Source organism: Dipodomys spectabilis, unplaced genomic scaffold (genome assembly GCF_019054845.1).
Source record: "Dipodomys spectabilis isolate Male_0828 unplaced genomic scaffold, ASM1905484v1 ptg000147l, whole genome shotgun sequence".
NCBI classification, from domain to species: Eukaryota; Metazoa; Chordata; class Mammalia; order Rodentia; family Heteromyidae; genus Dipodomys; species Dipodomys spectabilis.
The window spans coordinates 17,225,957-17,243,366 of record NW_024870824.1 but is presented as its reverse complement, the minus strand read 5'-3'; the positions used below and the strand labels follow the sequence as shown (position 1 = coordinate 17,243,366).

At 49.1% G+C, this 17,410-nt stretch overlaps 2 protein-coding genes across 3 annotated transcripts in view; one reads left to right on the top strand and one right to left on the bottom strand.

Moving 5' to 3' along the window:
• The first annotated feature begins 3,548 nt into the window (after nt 1–3,548).
• On the top strand, nt 3,549–13,651 carry Cd74 (CD74 molecule). Of its 2 annotated transcripts, XM_042691911.1 has the most exons (9): nt 3,549–3,746; nt 8,524–8,696; nt 8,855–8,934; nt 9,399–9,461; nt 10,721–10,816; nt 11,146–11,233; nt 12,313–12,504; nt 12,854–12,916; nt 13,199–13,651. In XM_042691911.1, exons 1-9 carry the CDS (start codon nt 3,670–3,672, stop codon nt 13,207–13,209), a joined length of 843 nt encoding a protein of 280 aa, XP_042547845.1. In that variant the 5' UTR covers nt 3,549–3,669; the 3' UTR covers nt 13,210–13,651. The 2 variants fall into 2 exon arrangements, with proteins under 2 accessions (XP_042547845.1, XP_042547846.1); XM_042691912.1 differs by lacking the exon at nt 12,313–12,504 and having other exon boundaries at nt 3,580–3,746.
• A 1,953-nt stretch (nt 13,652–15,604) lies between these two features.
• Nucleotides 15,605–17,410, bottom strand: part of Tcof1 (treacle ribosome biogenesis factor 1) — a 43,630-nt gene continuing 41,824 nt past the window's right edge. Inside the window, exons 24-26 of the mRNA XM_042691910.1 lie at nt 16,888–16,982; nt 16,297–16,349; nt 15,605–16,084 (exon numbers count right to left, since the gene is read on the bottom strand). Of these exons, the coding sequence (XP_042547844.1) occupies nt 16,323–16,349; nt 16,888–16,982 (122 nt within the window). The 3' untranslated portion in view covers nt 15,605–16,084; nt 16,297–16,322. The remainder of the gene's footprint in view (nt 16,085–16,296; nt 16,350–16,887; nt 16,983–17,410) is intronic.

Sequence of the window (17,410 nt, the reverse complement as noted above, 5' to 3'; positions counted from 1 at the left end):
GTGCAGGTGTTAAGTGCATGTCTCATTACAAGCCAGAGAGAAACCTCCTGCAGAATCCTTTAAGGTCTTTTTTTTTTTTTTTTTGGTTGGTAGTAGGGCCTGAATTCTGGGTCTGGGCACTGTCCCTCATCTCTTCAGCTCAAGGCTAGTGCTCTACCACTTGAGCCACAGTGCCACGTCTGGCTTTTTCTGCTTATGTGGTGCTGAGGAATCGAACCCAGGGCCTCATGCATGCGAGGCAAGCGCTCTACCATTGAGCCACCTTCCCAGCCCCCCTTCAATGTCTTAAAATATCTTGTGCTAAGTCAGGAATCTGATGTGCAGTGGTGAGATGGGTCAAACTAACACTCTGTGTGTGTGTGTGTGTGTGTGTGTGTGTGTATATGTGTGTGCGCACGCGCGCATGCATGCATGCATGCGCATCCCCCTCCCCCCAGGCCTAGGTGCTGTCCCTTTTTTCTTTTTTTTGGTGATGGGTCTTGAACTCTGGGCCTGGGCACTGTCCCTCAGCTCTTCAGCTCAAAGCTAGCACTCTACCACTTGAGCCACAGCACCACTTCTGGTTTTCTGGTGGTTTATTGGAGATGAGAGTCTCACAGATTTTCCTGCCTGGGCTAGCTTTGAACTGTGATCCTCAGATTTCAGCCTCCTGAATAGCTAGGATTACAGGCATAAGTCACAGGTGCCCAGGTTCTTTAAGGATTCTTGATCTTAGATATACAGACAAATGTTGGTTTGGAGTTATCTATATTGACAGGGAAATCAACAACATCGTTGATCTTGGAGGCAAGATCATCAACCTGAAGAGGAGACATTTCCTTGCACCTTCTCTCATCATGGATCTGTAGTTTTGCCACAGTGTGTTAACATTCTCACATGTACACTCTCAGCCTATCTGGCACTGACTAGCTTGAGTCACCACAATACAGGTGGACTAGCTACGGGGAGCTAATGGCAAGTACACTTGAGCAGCCTGTTGTGTACTTGTCTCTCCTATGGTGGACATTCCTTGATTGTCCTTCCAAATCCTTGGGATTCACTTAATATAACTTTATGTTGCTATGAATAAAGTTTCTGGATTGACTGAACTTTGAAACCTTCCTACAGTTGCCTTGGCCAGGCCAGACCAAATGCCTTCTTAGGCCTTCCATGGCCTGCAGCTTGGACATTTCCCACCTTAGCTGCAACTGAATCTTTTCCCCAACAGGTGCTATCATTCACCAGTCTTGGGGTTCAGGATGGTGACAGAAGAAAAAGTCCTGGCTTCTGTTCCTTGTATTTGGGAAGACGCTTCCAGTCTGTTTTCTGGGAGGGAGTAAAGCACTCGGGCTCACATTGCTCTATTACCAGTGGATTAGGAAGGACACATAAGACCAGTCAGATAAAGAGGTATACCAGGTGAGGTGTATGGGAAGGATTTCTGGCACAAGAAAATCTGTAGAATGGGGTGAGCCCCTCTCCTGGGGCAGGGGCACAGAAGCCCTGTTGAGAGATTTTATGGAAGTTCCATGATGAAGACATGAAGAAATAATTGACCAGCAGTGACTGAACTCCATTTCATTCCCTCTCCTCCCTCAATGTCCCAAGCCTTTCCTCACGTGGTTGGTTCCTCTGGCAACCAGTCCCCATCCTGAAGCTGATGGGCAGCTTTCAGCCACCAGCCATCTTGTTTTTCTTTTTGCCAGTGCTGGGACTTGAACTCTGAGCCTGGGCGCTGTTCTTGATCTCCTTTTGCTCAAGGATAGTGTTCTACCACCTGAGTCACAGCTCCTCTTCCAGCTCTTTCTGTGATTAATTAAAGATAAGAGTCTCACAGACTTTCCTGCCTGGACAGGCTTGGAACCTCAGTCCTTAGATCTCAGCCTCCTGAGTAGCTAGGATTACAGGTATGAGCCACTGAAACTTGGCCAAAAAGACATCTTTTTTTTTTTTTTTTTTTGCTGGTCGTAGGGCTTGAACTCAGGGTCTAGGTGCTGTCTCTGAGCCTCTTTGTGCTCAAGGCTAGCCATCTACCATTTGAGTCACAGTGCCACTTCCAGTTTTGAGTGGTTAATTGGAGATAAGAGTCTCATGGGCGAGGGGGGGAAGGATTTGGTGGGGGGGAGGGGGGAGGCTGGGAAGGGAGGTGAAGGGTAAACAAAGGAGGAGGCTGCAATGCTTGGTAAGAAATGTATGCATAATCCTGCCCATGTAATTATAACCCCTCTGTACAGTATGTTCTCAAATAAAATAAAATAAAATTAAAAAAAAAAAAAAGAGTCTCATGGGGATTTTTTTCTGCCTGGACTGGCTTTGAACCAATGATCCTCAGATCTCAGCCTCCTGAGTACCTAGGATTACAGGTGGGAACCACCAGCACCTGGCTTAAGCCTGCCCTTTTTTTGCTCAAGGCTAGTGCTCTACCACTAGAGCCACAGCACCACTTCCAGCCTTTTCTGTTTATGTGGTACTGAGGAATTGAATCCAGGGTTTCATGCATGCTGGCAAGTACTCCACCACTAAGCCACATTCCTAGCCCCAAAATGACATTTTAAAGCTGGGCACTGGTGGCTTATTCCTGAAATTCTAACTACTCAGGAGCCTGAGATCTGAGGATTTGAGTTCAAACCAGGCTGGACAGACAAATCTGAGACTCTTCTCCAATTATCAGCAAAAAGCCAGAAGTGGAGGCATGGCTCCACATGGAGCCAGACTTGAGTGAAAAAGCCAAGTAAGAGGACAGGGCTTTAAGCTTAAACCCAGTACTAGTACAAAAACAACCAATAAACATCACTCCAAAATTCCAAGGTCTTAGCAGCTGTTGTGTCAAGAACTAGAGACAGAGATCAAACATATTTCTTACTGTGTCAGTGTACAGGTACAGAGACAAGGTGATAAAACTTTGCCAATATGTTAAATCTCTCCTGAGCCCTTTGCCAGCTCTTCCTTTTTCACTCCCTGAAGAGGCCCCCATTCTCCTGCATTTGAACCACATAATTTCAGTACTAGGAAGAGAGTAGAACAGCTAAGAACACAAGGGCTCCAGGCCTCAGGGATTCCACCTGGAACGAAGGTACTACAACATGAGCATGACAGTCACTGTGTCTGACACAAAGGAGGTTTAGTAAATGGTGGCAAGTATTACTGTTAGAGCCTTCACACCAATACTCTCAGATGGGCTGAGTCCATGTTAGGTAAGGGAGAAGAGACCTTATCTAAGCTCACAGGGGAGACATATACCCTCCTTGCCCCATGAGAAACGAAGACAAATAAAAGACTTTCTGCTTCAAAGTGATTTCCTGTCAAGGGAGAATATTTGTTTGCCTGTTTCTGGAAACATCCAAAGAGCCTTATGAATCCAAAGGTCTGCCTGGAAACAAGTGATGAGATTCCTGGTCAGCCAATGAGATTGTGCTGGCCTTTCCACCTGCCTGGGGAGCTCCCCTGCCCCTTCCTCCCCCCAGATAAGAGGCAACTTTGCTTGAGTGGGGTATTTCCAACTTGGTGGCTTTCACTTCCACATCTACCAGGTAGGTGGAGTGTCCTCCTGTGGACCAATCAGATTCCTCCTCAGCACCAACTTTAAGAAGTGAGCAGAGGCTCGGGTCCCAGACTACTTGGTGGTGGAGGCAGCAGCAGTAGCAGCAGCAGCAGCAGCAAAGACCGTGGGGAAGACCAGAGGCCAGAGCCATGGAAGACCAGAATGATTTAATCTCTAACCACGAGCAACTGCCCATTTTGGGTCAGCGCCCTGGAACCCAGGAGAGGTATGTGTGAACACCAGAAGAGGGCAAATTCTAGATAATTCAGACTTGCAGGTATCCAGGAACACTGGTCTGAACCACATGAAGGTGGCCTTGACTCTTTGGTGCCAACACTGACTTTCTGAGTGATTTTGAGCCAGTTTCTGTCCCCTCTGGTTCTTAGTTCCCTCCCTTGAAAATGAGCAAGGGTTTGTAAATTTCTTTCTTTCTTTCTTTCTTTCTTTCTTTCTTTCTTTCTTTCTTTCTTTCTTTCTTTCTTTCTTTCTTTCTTTCTTTCTTTCTTTCTTTCTTTCTTTCTCTTTCTCTCTCTCTCTTTCTTTCTCTCTCTCTCTCTTTCTTTCTTTCTCTCTCTTTCTTTCCTTCTTTTTTTTTTTTTTTTTGCTGGTCATGGGGCCTGAACTCAGGGCCTGGGCGCTGTCTCTCAGCTCTTCAGCTCAAGGCTAGCACTCTACCATTTTAGCAACTTCCGGCTTTTTCTGCTTATGTGGTGCTGAGGAATCAAACCCAGGGCCTCATACATGCAAGGCAAGCACTCTACCACTGAGCTACCTTCGGAGCCCTGGGTTTGTCAATTTCTCTGTACAATTCTCCCTCCTCACTTCTGAAAATCAGAAGAAAGCCCGAATTTGCCTCCTAGAGCTGCTCACTATTGAGAATTTCACCTATCACCCTTGAAGCTGGGCTATAAATCCCAGGTTAGAAAATTTGGACCAAATTTAAAAATGTTCTGGATCCTAGTGGAGGAAGTTTCTTTCTTTTTTTTTTTTTTGCCGGTCATGGGGCCTGAACTCTGGGTCTGGGCACTGTCCCTCAGCTCTTCAGCTCAAGGCTAGCGCTCTACCACTGGAGCCACAGCGCCACTTCCGGCTTTTTCTGTTTATGTGGTGCTGAGGAATCGAACCCAGGGCCTCATGCTTGCAAGGCATGCACTCTACCGCTGAGCTACCTTCCCAGCCCCTGGAGGAAGTTTCTAAAAGAGGATGCTAGAAGCAGTTCCTCACAGAATTCCCCAATTTCAGTGGGCACAGGTATCTGAGTGAAGGGAATCAGCCTCTCTGTGAGGGGCAGAGGAAAGCGTCTGCGATCACAGTGCAGCTCAGAGTGCATGCAGGAGCCCTGACTGAGTTTCTAGAAGGGGCTCAGGGTCAATGTAGGGCATATGGTGCACTGGACCCCTCTTTCACAGCAAAAAGTTGGCACGGCTATCTAGAGAACCCCTGGCCCTTATCCCAGACACAAGATTGCCTCAACCATGTATTTCCCCCTGAAACTCCCTAAATGTGACTAAAATTCAGCTGCCCGCCCCCATACCCATTACTTCAGGAAGTAATTTGTTATCTGTAGAGACTTGCAGCCAGATGTGATGTCAGCTGTTGCCAGGCAGACAGGAGCTTGAGAGAGACTCTGAAAGAAGTCATGTGAAGGTAACTATAGAGTATTAGAGCAGCAGCCTGTGAACTCCCATGGCTATCCTATGGGATCCCATCTCCTCCTATCTGTTGTGAGGAATGGATTCGGGTCCAGTTTCTGCTAGTGCCATGGTTGGACCTTGGATAAATCACTGCTTCTCTATAGGTCTCAGTAATAATAACCATGGTCCCAATAATAGTTCTCGTCTATTCTGCTGGTTACCAGTCCTCATCAACTGTTTATCTGGTTACATCCCAGGCAGTAACCAAAAGCTAAACTTCATTCTTTGTGATCTTGAGTTGGGCATATTCATCACCATTTTTATACAAAATTGGGGCTTATATTGTTAATTAACTTTCCTGAGCTCACACAGCTGGTGTACTTGAGACAAAAAATTTTTTTTTCTTTTGTTGGTTGTGGGGCCTGAACTCTGGGCCTGGGCGCTGATCCTCAGCTCTTCAGCTCAAGATTAGTGCTCTACCACTGGAGCCACAGCACCACTTCTGGCTTTTTCTGCTTATGTGGTGCTGAGGAATCAAACCCAGCGCTTCATGCATGCAAGGCAAGCTCTCTACCAGTGAGCCAGCCCATGAGACAGCATTTAAACCAGGACTTAGTTTGACTTCAATTTGAGCTCCCTTTAGAAGGCAGGATTTGTGGGGAGCAGAGATGTACTCTTCTGACCATAGGCCACCCAGTGAGTTGCAGATCCATGTGGACTCAGTGTTCAGAGGGTGGCCCGTCAGTTTCTCTAGTTTTCACTTTGGTTCTAAAAACTGACCTAGCCCTGTGTGCTCAGGCCATCACAGACCAAACCTCATTCAGAGCCTTTCCTGAACACTTCTGCCCGGCAACAGCTACATCATGGTTCTTGCTAGTTCTGATTGGCTCCTGACTTTGGCCAATTACTTTTTTTTTTTTAATTCCACAAGGAGACAAAGCAAAGGAGGAAGTGAAAAGGGGAAGTGACAAGAGCTGCATTCTAGCAGAGCCAGGGGACAGACAACCAGAGGCATAAAGAGGAAGGAAGTCTGATGCTCACCTTAACTATTAGCTCCTCTGAGAATAGTACTTTATTTACCTATAGAGCATTAATAACATGCTCACTATGAGCCAAGAATGTTACTCCATTTTCTTATTTACTTCTCTTTTAGTTAATCCTCTTTCTCTGTGTTAGGCTAAGTGATTTTTTTTCCATGGTCCCAATGCTAAGTAAGTGACAGAGCCAGGATTCCAAGCCAGGTTACATGATCTCATTTTCAATAGGAATCTGTCAGTTTATTTGCTTTTTTCTTTTTCTTTTTTTTTTGCCGGTCATGGGGCTTAAACTCTGGGCCTAAGTGCTGTCCTTTAGCTCTTCAGCTCAAGGCTAGTCCTCTACCACTTGAGCTACAAATGCCACTTCTGTTTTATTCTGGTGGTTAATTGGAGATAAGAGTTTCATGGCCTTTCCTGCCTAGGCTGGCTTTGAACTGTGATCCTCAGATTTCAACCTCCTGAGTAGCTAAGATTAAAGGTGTGAGCCACTGGAGCCCGGTTTTATTTGCTTTTTGAGAGGAGAAGGCCCTGGGCTTCCATAAACTCACATGGTGTGAGGAAAAGCCAGGACTAGAACTAGGTGTAGGTTGTACTCTGGGGTGCCTGAGTGCAGGTGATGAAGCTTGAACTAAACTTGTTACTGGCTTTAGAGCCCAGGCTCATCCTTTGGGAAGGTCAAGAAGTGGAATTTGTTTCCCTCTCTTGCTGATCTCCTCCCTTTCCCCTTACAATAGTGTTTCTCCCTTGTCCTGGACCTTAGAACAGGAAGCAAGGGGGGCTGGCAAGCATAGAGCCAATGAGAATCAGCCATGTCTGTGACATCATGAGTTACTAGGCAGAAGGGTATCTTAAGCGGTTCCTAAAACTATCCTCCCTGGAGTAAGGAAGGGGGCAAGGATGCATCTGGACAATTTCTAGCAGGGTGTGCCTTGGCCAGTTTAAGCGGCTGTAACAGAATACCAAAGGCTGGTAGTTTATAACGAACAAATTGATCCCTCACCATAATGGAGACTGTGAAGCCCAAGATCAAGTGTTTGCATCTGGCTGTGATTTTACAAGGCAGAAAGCAGAAGGGAGAAAAAAAACCCAGTCCCTCTGCCAAAGCTTCTATTCCCATTCATCATCACATTGGCATCAGATGAATTTGAGGGGATCTGTTGAGATGATGACAGGATCCCAGTAGTCCCCTCACTGGGTGAGTGGAGGGAGGACAGGGTCCTGTATAGTAACATGTGTTTGCACCCTGAAACTTTATCCAAGGCCTACAGCTGCAAGGGCTCCCTGAGGTTTGAGGGTCTGACCATCCCTCATTGGGCAGCTGACCAGTCCAAAGAACATGAGTAGTTCAGCTAGGCATAGATGCCTACAGCTCTGCAGATATCACCATGAGATAATTCTGTGCTCATTGTTAGATCTTGTTTCCAAGAAGAAAGCCAAAGCTGAGGCAGATGAAAGCACTAGGGCTCAAAGGCTGTCCAGGACACACAGAAAATCTGGTGTAGGAATGTCCCTGAGGGATAATGCCAAAGTCTTAGAATGTCCAGGCTCCACTTCCCCTTTTCTAATGGTCCACTTTTCCTTCCTTTTTCTCCTTAAATCTGATCTCACTGCCCAGGGATGGGCAGGGGGTGGGGCGCGGGAGGGACACTCCTTATATGGTAAATGGCTTGTACCTTTTTGCTAACAACAACAACAAAACGACAACTCAAGCCAGGCATCAGTGGGTCAGGCCTGTAATCCTAGCAACTCAAAAGGCTGAGATATGAGTATTGTAGTTTGAAGCCAGCCCAGTCAGGAAAGTCTGTAAGACTCTTATCTCCACTAACCTACCCAAAAAGGCAGAAGTGGAGCTGTGGTTCCAGTGATAGAGCTCTAGCCTTGAGCAAAAAGAAGCTCAGGGAGAACACTTAGACCTTGAGTTCAAGCTCCAGGACTGTCCCCCAAAGTAATAATAATGATAATAAAAATAATAAAAAACAACAGCGAGGGTTGCCTTGATCCTCGAAAGGTCCTCATGGCAGAGGTAACAAAGGAGGCACTCCTACTTTGACTGCAAGATGGCACAACTAGGTGCCAAGAGGGCAAGGAACTTGACTCCTTCTCATTCAAACAGTCCAAGGGAAGCTCTGGGATTTCTACTTAAGAGGACTTTAGGAACCTGAGTGGTTGAAAGAATCTGGGAGTGTCTTTAAGCTGCACGTCCACCGGGAGCTCAGTGAATGGGTTTAACGTGTGTCTGCTAGGGTGGCTAACAGACATATTCCCTTACACTCTGTCTGTCACTGGAACAGCTCCTTGCATTATCCTCTGACTTAAACTCCTCTCTCTACAGGAAGTGCAGCCGTGGAGCCCTGTACACAGGCTTCTCAGTCCTGGTGGCTCTGCTCCTGGCTGGCCAGGCCACCACTGCCTACTTCCTGTATCAGCAGCAGGGCCGGCTGAACAAGCTGACAGTCACCTCCCAGAACCTGCAGCTGGAGAACCTGCGCATGAAGCTTCCTAAGCGTGTGTATCCACTTTCCTCACCACCCACTGTCTCTCACCTTAGAGAGCACACCTCTGTACCTAACCAGGCCACTGTCCTCTCCCTTGGGGGCTAAGATCAGTCCCTGACCCCTCCTGGGCACGGGGACCACACTCATGTTGTACTCCCTTCCCTCCAGCCCCCAAGCCGGTGAACCAGATTCGGATGGCTACCCCCATGCTGATGCAGGCACTGCCCATGGAGAGTCTGCTTCACGGGGTAAGGACAGCTGAGGGAAGAGGGAGGGGAGTGCTGTCCAGCCTGGATGGAGGACAGGTGCCAAGGGGAGAAGTCTTCTCCGCTGGGGAGGAGTAGGGCACACCTCAGGGTGAGAGGGCAAAGCTATTCTGGTCATCTAGGAGGGCCCAGTACCTTTCTCTCCCCCAGTCTGGTTCACAAAGTACTTATTTTCCATAGCGTTTTATAGTCCTTACTCTTCCTCCAAGTCTTTGATTTCATTTACTAATACTATTTCTGTTCACAAAACTATTACACTATTACACTTATGCTAGTGTAACCAATGAGGACACAGAGGCAGAAAGGTAGTGACATACACTCCAGCTCCCATGTTTGGAAGTGGCTGGGGTGAACTGAGTTCCTGGACCTGACTCTTATCCAGACCCCAGCTTCAGGCTCCCTCTCCTCTGAGCCAAGGCTAATAATGCTGTCCTCTCCTTCCACAGCCCCCGCAGAATGCTACCAAATATGGCAACACCACCCAGGACCATGTGATGCACCTGCTCCTGGTGAGTGTGGGAGCCAGTAGGTGCCCCTCTACCAAACAGGGGGCCCACGTCACACCAGCCTCACTGAAACTCACCCACAGGAGACCTGTTTAATCCAGCTTCCCCTCGCCACCATTTTTGAGATGTAGAAACAGGCCAAAATCTTGGGGATGACTTGCTTAGACACCCTGATTTCCCTGCCTTTTTTTTTTTTTGGTGCTGGACCTGGGGCTTGAACTCTGGCTCTGGATGCTGTCCCTGAGCTTTTGTGCTCAAGGCTAGTGCTCTACTACTTGAGCCACAGCTCCACTTCTGGCTTTTTCTGAGTGGTTTACTGGAGATTAAGAGTCTCTTGGCCTTTTCTGCCTTCTGGCTTCTGTGATCCTCAGATTTCAGCCTCCTGAGTAGCTAGGATTATAGGCGTGAGCCACTGGCATCTGATGCACTTCCAGATTTTTTAGAGGTTGGTTGGAGATTAGAGTCTCACAGGTTTTCCAGCTTGGGCTGGCTTTGAATTGTTATCCTGAGATCTCAGGCTCCAGAGTAGCTAGGTGTGAGCCATTGGTACCTGGCACCTTCCCAAATTTTTGTTGCATGTCTCTGCTGTGCCAGGCACTATGCAAGGCTGTTGGCCTAACCAGCTCCTGGTTAGTATAGAAGGCAGAAAAGTGACCAGGTGACAGGGAACTATAGTGGCTGTATGAGGAAAGCCCATGTGTGTGTGTGTGTGGGGGGGGGAAGTGGTGGTGGTGGTGGTCTTCTTTGAGGTAGAAACCTGAAGATGCTTGTCTGGAAGTAGAAGGCTAGGGATATTGGTAGAGGTGTTCTGGAAGCTGGACCCCAACTCCCAGCCCGGGGCCTTGCAGCTGCATAGGATATATGGCCCAGGCTTCTTCTTCTTTTTTTTTTTTTTTGGGTCCGGTTGTGGGGCCTGAACTCTGGGCCTGGGTGCTGTCCCTCAGCTCTTCAGCTCAAGGCTAGCACTCTACCACTTGAGTCATAGCACCACTTCTGGCTTTTTTCTTATGTGGTGCTGAGGAATCAAACCCAGGGGCTCGAGCATACAAGGCAAGTGCTCTACCACTGAGCCACCTTCCCAGCCCATGGCCCAGGCTTCTATCCTATATATAAGGCTCAGCCCCTATCATGGCTAAAGTCCAAGGTCCAGGCTTAGTACAGCTCACTCCTTAGAGTGAAGGACAAAGGAACATAACTTACATATTTCTCATTGCCTGCCAGGGAGCTCTTTTTAACCTTCTTTCTGCTCTGCTCCTCTGCAGAGGTCTAACCCCCTGCAGGTATACCCACAGCTGAAAGGGAACTTCCCAGAGAACCTGAAACACCTGAAAAACACCATGGACAACCTGAACTGGAAGGTCAGCAGGCTTCCATGCATTGGAACCCTCTTTTCCCTGATGTCTTGTGAGACTTGGCCCTAAGTGGAAGGAGGGGAGGGCTGTGAGCCGTTCTCATGAGGCTGCAGGGCCAGCTTCTACAAAACTCTGAGCACCAAAGAACACTTGGAGTCACAGAACCACGTGGACAGAGTCCTGAGGGTCTTTTAAGGCGGACCCAGGCTGCAGTGGACTCCAGGTGTTGAGCCACCATGTTTCTGTTCCTGGGGGCCTGGCCCAGTACAGCATATTGAACGGGGTAGGGCTCCATGATGGCTACCAGGCTTAACCACCTGCTTTATCCCCACCAGGTCTTTGAGAACTGGATGCACCAGTGGCTCCTGTTTGAAATGAGCAAGAACTCCCTGGAAGAGAAGCCTACTGAGGCTCCGACCAAAGGTAGGGTGGGCCTACAGGGTGCTAGGATTTCCAGCTGTCCCAGGTGACTGCATCATGCCACCTCCCATCCTCACAACTTCCTGTCTCTGGGCTCAGCTGCCCTGGCCCCATCTTATTTGTGGGTTTGCTTTTGCCCACCACATATGCCATGGGGTATAGACACAGCTCAAACCTAGCCTACACCTCACTCTAGGAGGGTGATCACATGATGTTCTGGAGCAAATGCAACCTAAAGCCTACCAGGCAGGAATTCCTGTCCTCACCACTTGGAAAGGGCCCTGGGTGTCTCCCACCTCAGCAACATCACATACCAAGATGCTTTAGCCCTAAAGCTGCATTCCCAACACCCCACTTCTCTAATTCACTGTGCAGTTCTAAGACTGGACTGGCCAATGGCTCATCTGGCCCTAGCCCAGTGAGTGATCCCTTTCAACATACAGAAGAGGTGACCCTTGCTACTTCACCTCTTTGCATTAACAAAGGGCACTTCTGACTTCTACTTGGGTGCTCCCAATAGTAGCATGCTGAGAATTCTCAAGGTGTAGGCTGCTTTCTTCCAGAACCACGGGGGATAAGAAATGGTCAAGATTAGTCCAGCGCCAGTGATTCACACCTGTTATCCTAGCTACTCAAGGGGCTGAGATCTGAGGATCATAGTTCAAAACCAGTCCAGGCAGGAAAGTCCTTGAGATTCATTATCTCCAGTGAACCACCTAAAAGATGAAAATGGAGCTGTGACTGAAGTGGTAGAGTGCTAACCTTGAGCAAAAAAAAAAAGCTCAGAAACACCTAGGCCCTGTGTTCAAATCCCAGGACCACCCCCCCCCCAAAAAAAAAAAAGCAAGAAAAAAAAAGAAAAAGGGAAGGAAGGACAGACACAGTCAAGTTCTAGAGTGAATTAGCCACACAGTCTTCCACTCCCTCTTTAGTCTAGGACCCTATGTAGGCCTCCGTTTTCCATCTGTGCAGTTGGTAAAGAGAAGCTACTAGTGCAAATCCTAGGCCCACAGCAGCAGTGTGTGGGTCTTGCAGAGCCGGAGCTTACTCACTCACTGTCTCCATCATGCCTGTCGCTTCAGTACTGACCAAGTGCCAGGAAGAGGTCAGCCACATCCCTGCCGTCCACCCCGGCACATTCCGTCCCAAATGTGATGAGAATGGCAACTATATGCCACTCCAGTGCCATGGGAGCACTGGCTACTGCTGGTGCGTCTTCCCCAATGGCACCGAGATCCCCCACACCAGGAGCCGTGGGCACCATAACTGCAGTGGTAAGCAGGGGCCAAGATGCCAGCAGCTGAAGGACGAGGAAGGACTAGGAAAGCTGAGGGGCAAGAGGTCCCCCCTGTGCCCATGGGTCAGGGTACTGGGGATGTCAGCTTCCGGGTGGTTGGCTCTGTCACGTGTCCTGCCCTTTCCACCTATCCAGCCATCCTTCTGTCTCTGCCATGTCTCCTCTCACACCCACACATCTCTCCATGCACCGGGAGTCCCACAGACCTCCCTACTCCTGTACCACCCTACTTGGCCCCCAGTTACACTCCTGTACTGCAGGCCTGCATCTTTAGGAAGGATGTTATTGGACACCTGCAAGTAACAACTTGACTTGCTTCTTTGTAGAGCCACTGGACATGGAGGACCAGTCTTCTGGGCTGGGTGTGACAAAGCAGGATTTGGGCCAAGGTAAGGCCTGGTGGAGTAGGGGTCACCTGCAGCCATCCCTAGTTGCACAGCATGACCACTGGCCATTCTCCCACATCTCATCGTAAAGTGATGGCGTGGGGGGGGGGGGGGAGGGAGACATGCTAGGGGAGGTTACTTGAGCCTCTGATGGGCACTACTTGAGCTCAACAGGGGTATGTAAGGTATGTCAAGTCTTCTTGCTCTGTGGTTCTGTGATGCTAGGAACGGGTAAGGACAACAAATGAGCGTCCCCTAACCTCAACCTGCCTCTTCTTTTTCCAGTCATCATGTGAAGATAGCAGAAATCTCCAGCACCCAGCCAGCTTTGTGTGACCACGGGTTTCCTGCTCCCCTCTGCCTCAGCCCCTCCCCTGTGCCTCCAGTGTCCCCCAAGTTCCCATCCCTGCAGCCCCTCCTGGGCTGTCAGCCTGTCCACTCCCATCTGTTGGCATGGATGCAAAGCCAGAGGTGGACTCCTGATCACATCACTGCAGTCCCTAACATCAATTATCTAGGTTCATGGGCAGGGAGGAGGGACACTACCCCAAACCCTAGGCTGCACGTTTGCTGACCTTTCCCCTCAGGCCTTTTCCACCTCACTCCCCAAGGAGGGGCAGTTTCTCTGCTCAACACCTGCAACCCCAGCCAATGCCAGGTCCCCTGCTCAGCTAGCTTGTAAGCAGCCATCAGGGCTGGGCCATAGTGCACATTGAGAATAAAATGTAGTAAGTAGAATGTTCTGGTTCCTAGCTCTTCTGTGGGGATGAAGTCAGCTCACTATAAGGCTGAAGAACCTAAATCCACCCATCAGGAAGAAGACAATGCAGCCCCAGGGGTCCAGACTGGGGCCTGTGGACACAGACATTTTGGGTGGCACGTTCAATATGCAAATACTCTTACTTACTTCTGAGAAGAGACTTGCCTGCAGTTCTAAAGCACAAGTTCCTTGTGTTCCAGCTCCCGTCCCCCCCCCCCCTTCCCCCCACCATGTCCTCAATTCCATTTCTATACTAAGAGCAGCATGGGTGTGATGACAGATGACAACGGACTGAGGCCTCCATGTCAGGAATAGGGGCTGCAGCCAACCAGGTGCCTTGTGGGACCCATGGGCCAACCACTCTTCAGCTCCTGCCGTTTGTCCCAAGGTGGTGCAGGTTCTGGCTGTCAGGTGGTTGAGGTTCTGCAGAAGCTGACATTAGTGAAATCACACCACTTCTAAGTTTAAAGACTTCTGTGGGTCAAAATTGCTCAACGAGGACACTTCTCTGCAGCCGCTGATCTAAAGCAACACACTTGTAGAGATGAGGTGGGGTACCCAAGGCCTCAAATGCAGGGGTGCCCAGCTGGATGCCAATCTGGGTCTCCAAGACTGCCACTCATGCTTTTTCTGTCTGGGTTCTGGCTATTACCAGAGCCTTCTAAATGTCTGGTGTTCCTCACTGATCAGGGAAGAGGTAGGCCTCTGCATACCCAGGGTGGGGCAGCAGGCAACATCTCTACCACCCTCCCTTCCCTCAGTCCACAGGGGAGCTATAAAGAGTCCCAATAGTCCATACCCAACATATTCTGCAGGTTTGCCTCTTCCTGCCCTTCCAGCACACACTGCCTGGAGGCAAGGCTAATACATGTCTAGTTCCTTTTCTTGTGTCTCCTGTGACTGTCACAGCAATATTCCACCAACTACCTCCAAAGCTCCTGGCCCTCAAGCCCAACCCCCCAAACTGCTTTGCAAGCCCCTTTCCTGTCTACCCTAGCATTTGGAGACCAACATCGTTCATCCTTCATACTTACAATGACACTTCCTCCAGGAAGGCTCCCCTACCAATTCAGCCCAGGGAGCTTCCCACTTCACTGAAGCTCTGCGACAATCCATCTCAGACTGAGCCTCAACATGCAGCCTAAAAGGACTCCTTGTTGCCTTGGAGTCAGAATGACTTTTTTTTTTTTGGGGGGGGGGGTGTCAGTCATTGGACTTGAACTCTGGGCCTGGGCGCTGTCCCTAAGCTCTTCAGCTCAAGGCTAGTGCTCTACCACTTGAGCCACAGCGCCACTTCTGGTTTTCTGGTCATTTATTGGAAATGTCTGTTTCCTGCCTAGGCTGGCTGGCTTTGAATCGTGATCCTCAGATTCAGCCTCCTGAGTAGCTAGGATTAGAGGCATGAGTCACCTGTGCCTGGCAAGAATGATCTTTTTTTGTAGTGCCGGTACAGGAGCTTGAGCTTTTTTTATTTTGGTCAGTCATGGGGCCTGAACTTGGCCTGGGTGCTGTCGCTCAGCTCTTCAGCTCAAGGCTAGTGCTCTACCACTTGAGTTACAGTGCCACTTCTTGGCTTTTTTTTGCATATGTGGTGCTGAGAAATCGAACCCAGAGCCTCATGCACGCGAGGCAAGCACTCTACCACTGAACCACCTTTCCCAGCCCGAGCTGTTTTGTTCTCTTATAGCTGGCGCTCTACCATTTGAGCTATACCACTTCTGGCTTTTTACTGATTAACTGAAGGTTAAGTCTTTCAAATTTGTTTGCCTGGTTTGGCTTCAAGCTGCAATCCTCAGATCTCAGCCTTCTGGATAGCTAGGATTAAAAGTGCATGGCTCTGAATGACTCTCAAGATGTCTCTAAGGGTCACCAGACTGCCTTTCTTTAAGTAGCCAACTTCACAGCATTTCCTCCAGTGCATTGGAAATATCTACCTTTCTTTTAAGTCTTTTACTTTATTAAAACAAAAGAAAACAAAACAGAACCCTATTAACCAGAAAAACTGACAGCAAGAGGACAAAGCCTCAGTTGGGATCATCCAGAGACTCAGCAGCATGGGATGGGTTAAGCTGAGCCTCACTGGGTCTGCAGAAAGGAGAGAGAGAGAGAGAGAGAGAGAGTGTGTGTGTGTGTAGATCTCAAGGACTTCAGCATGTTGGACTTGTAGAGGGAAAGGCAGGTGACTTAAAAAAAATATATATATTATACACATCTATACGAAGCGCCTTGTGTTGTGGGAGGGGCCACTTCCTCCTTGGACCAGCCTCCGGCAGGCTCACTGGCTTGGCCAGCACGGGACCCTAGGGCTGGCTGTCGTCTTGTGGAGGGAGAGGAAGATAAAAATCCAGTCCCAATCCACGATGGGGAGAGGGCAGAGGCCTGGAGATGGTCACTTCTCTGCTAAGATATCCCTAGGGGAAGGAAATAGTCAGATGTCAGATTGCCCAACTCTTTTCTCCACCAAGGATGAAGTCAGGCCTCCCACTGCAGTTCAGGGGCACCAACTAACCACTCCACGTGACCATGTGGGCCCCGTGGTTGCTGCAGCTCCAGCCTTTGGCATCAACCTTGGCCCCACCTTCTCTTATGGTCCCCAGGGTGTTGGGACGATCAGGAAGCATACCTGCGCCCTGTGCCTGGCATATGCCTTCACACCGCCTGCTCTGCTGTCTTCTTCTGTAAAGGAAAGTGCAAAAGGCTCTTGTCCCTGTGGGTCCCCCACCCTCTACTCACCACCATGCACCCACTGAAGCCTGGCAACTCCCCCACAACTCCATGGTCTTCTGCTCCCTCTCCTTACTTCAACCTCCCACATCCTTTTACCCTCCTATGGTCTTTAGAGGCTAGGAGGGGAGACACCTGCCTAGGCGCTTCCTTGTTAGGTCTCCTTCTTCTTCTTTTTTGCCAGTCCTGGGGCTTGTACTCAGGGCCTGGGCACTGTGCCTGAGCTTCTTGTGCTCAAGGCTAGCACTCTACCCCTTGAGCCACAGTGCCACTTCCACCCTTTTCTTTTTATGTGGTACTAAAGGATGGTACCCAGGGCTTCATGCATGCTAGGCAAGTGCTCTACCACTAGCCACATTCCCAGCCTCTTGTTAGGTCTTCTATAGCTCCAGAATGGAAAAAAGGCAATGACCAGGCCAGAGTGTGGAAGGGGGTTAACATCCACCCCAGGAGGCCCTTCCTGGGTTCACACCCCTCACAAGTTCCCAACCTTTTTCTTCTTTTTCTTCTGGAATGGTGAGTCAGGATCTTTGGTTATAGTTTTTGCTTTCTTCTTCTTTTCTTTTTTCTCTTTGTCTTTTTTTTCTGAGGGAATAAAATAAACTTTCTAAGCCAAGATTACTCCTCGTTATTGGATTAGTCAACTTCTCAGCCCATGGGGCTCCGTTGGTCCCCAGCTCTCCTCACACACCTGGAAAGCCATCAAAACAGGCTGTAGCTGGGCTAGGACACCTACTATTTTTCAGGGTCCAGCTTCATGATTCCTTTCCAACCAAGTATTTTACTTTTCTTTTCTTTTTCTTGTTGGTCGTGGGGCCTGAACTCTGGGCCTGGGCGCTGAAGAGCCTCAGCTCTTCAGCTTAAGGCTAGCGCTCTACTACTTGAGCCACCACACCACTTCCGGGTTTTTCTGCTTATGTGGTGCTGCAGAATAGAATCCAGGGCCTCATGCATACTGAGCCACCTTCCCAGCCTCTTTTTTTTTTTTTTGATCATGGGGCTTGGGTGCTGTC

Bases quoted from the DNA above. Each gene is read 5' to 3' on its own strand.
- Cd74 (XM_042691911.1), top strand. From the start codon at position 3,670: ATGGAAGACCAGAATGATTTAATCTCTAACCACGAGCAACTGCCCATT. The intron at 3,747-8,523 runs GTATGTGTGAAC...CTCTCTCTACAG, and splicing joins CGCCCTGGAACCCAGGAGAG to GAAGTGCAGCCGTGGAGCCC. The intron at 8,697-8,854 runs GTGTGTATCCAC...CCTTCCCTCCAG, and splicing joins GCGCATGAAGCTTCCTAAGC to CCCCCAAGCCGGTGAACCAG.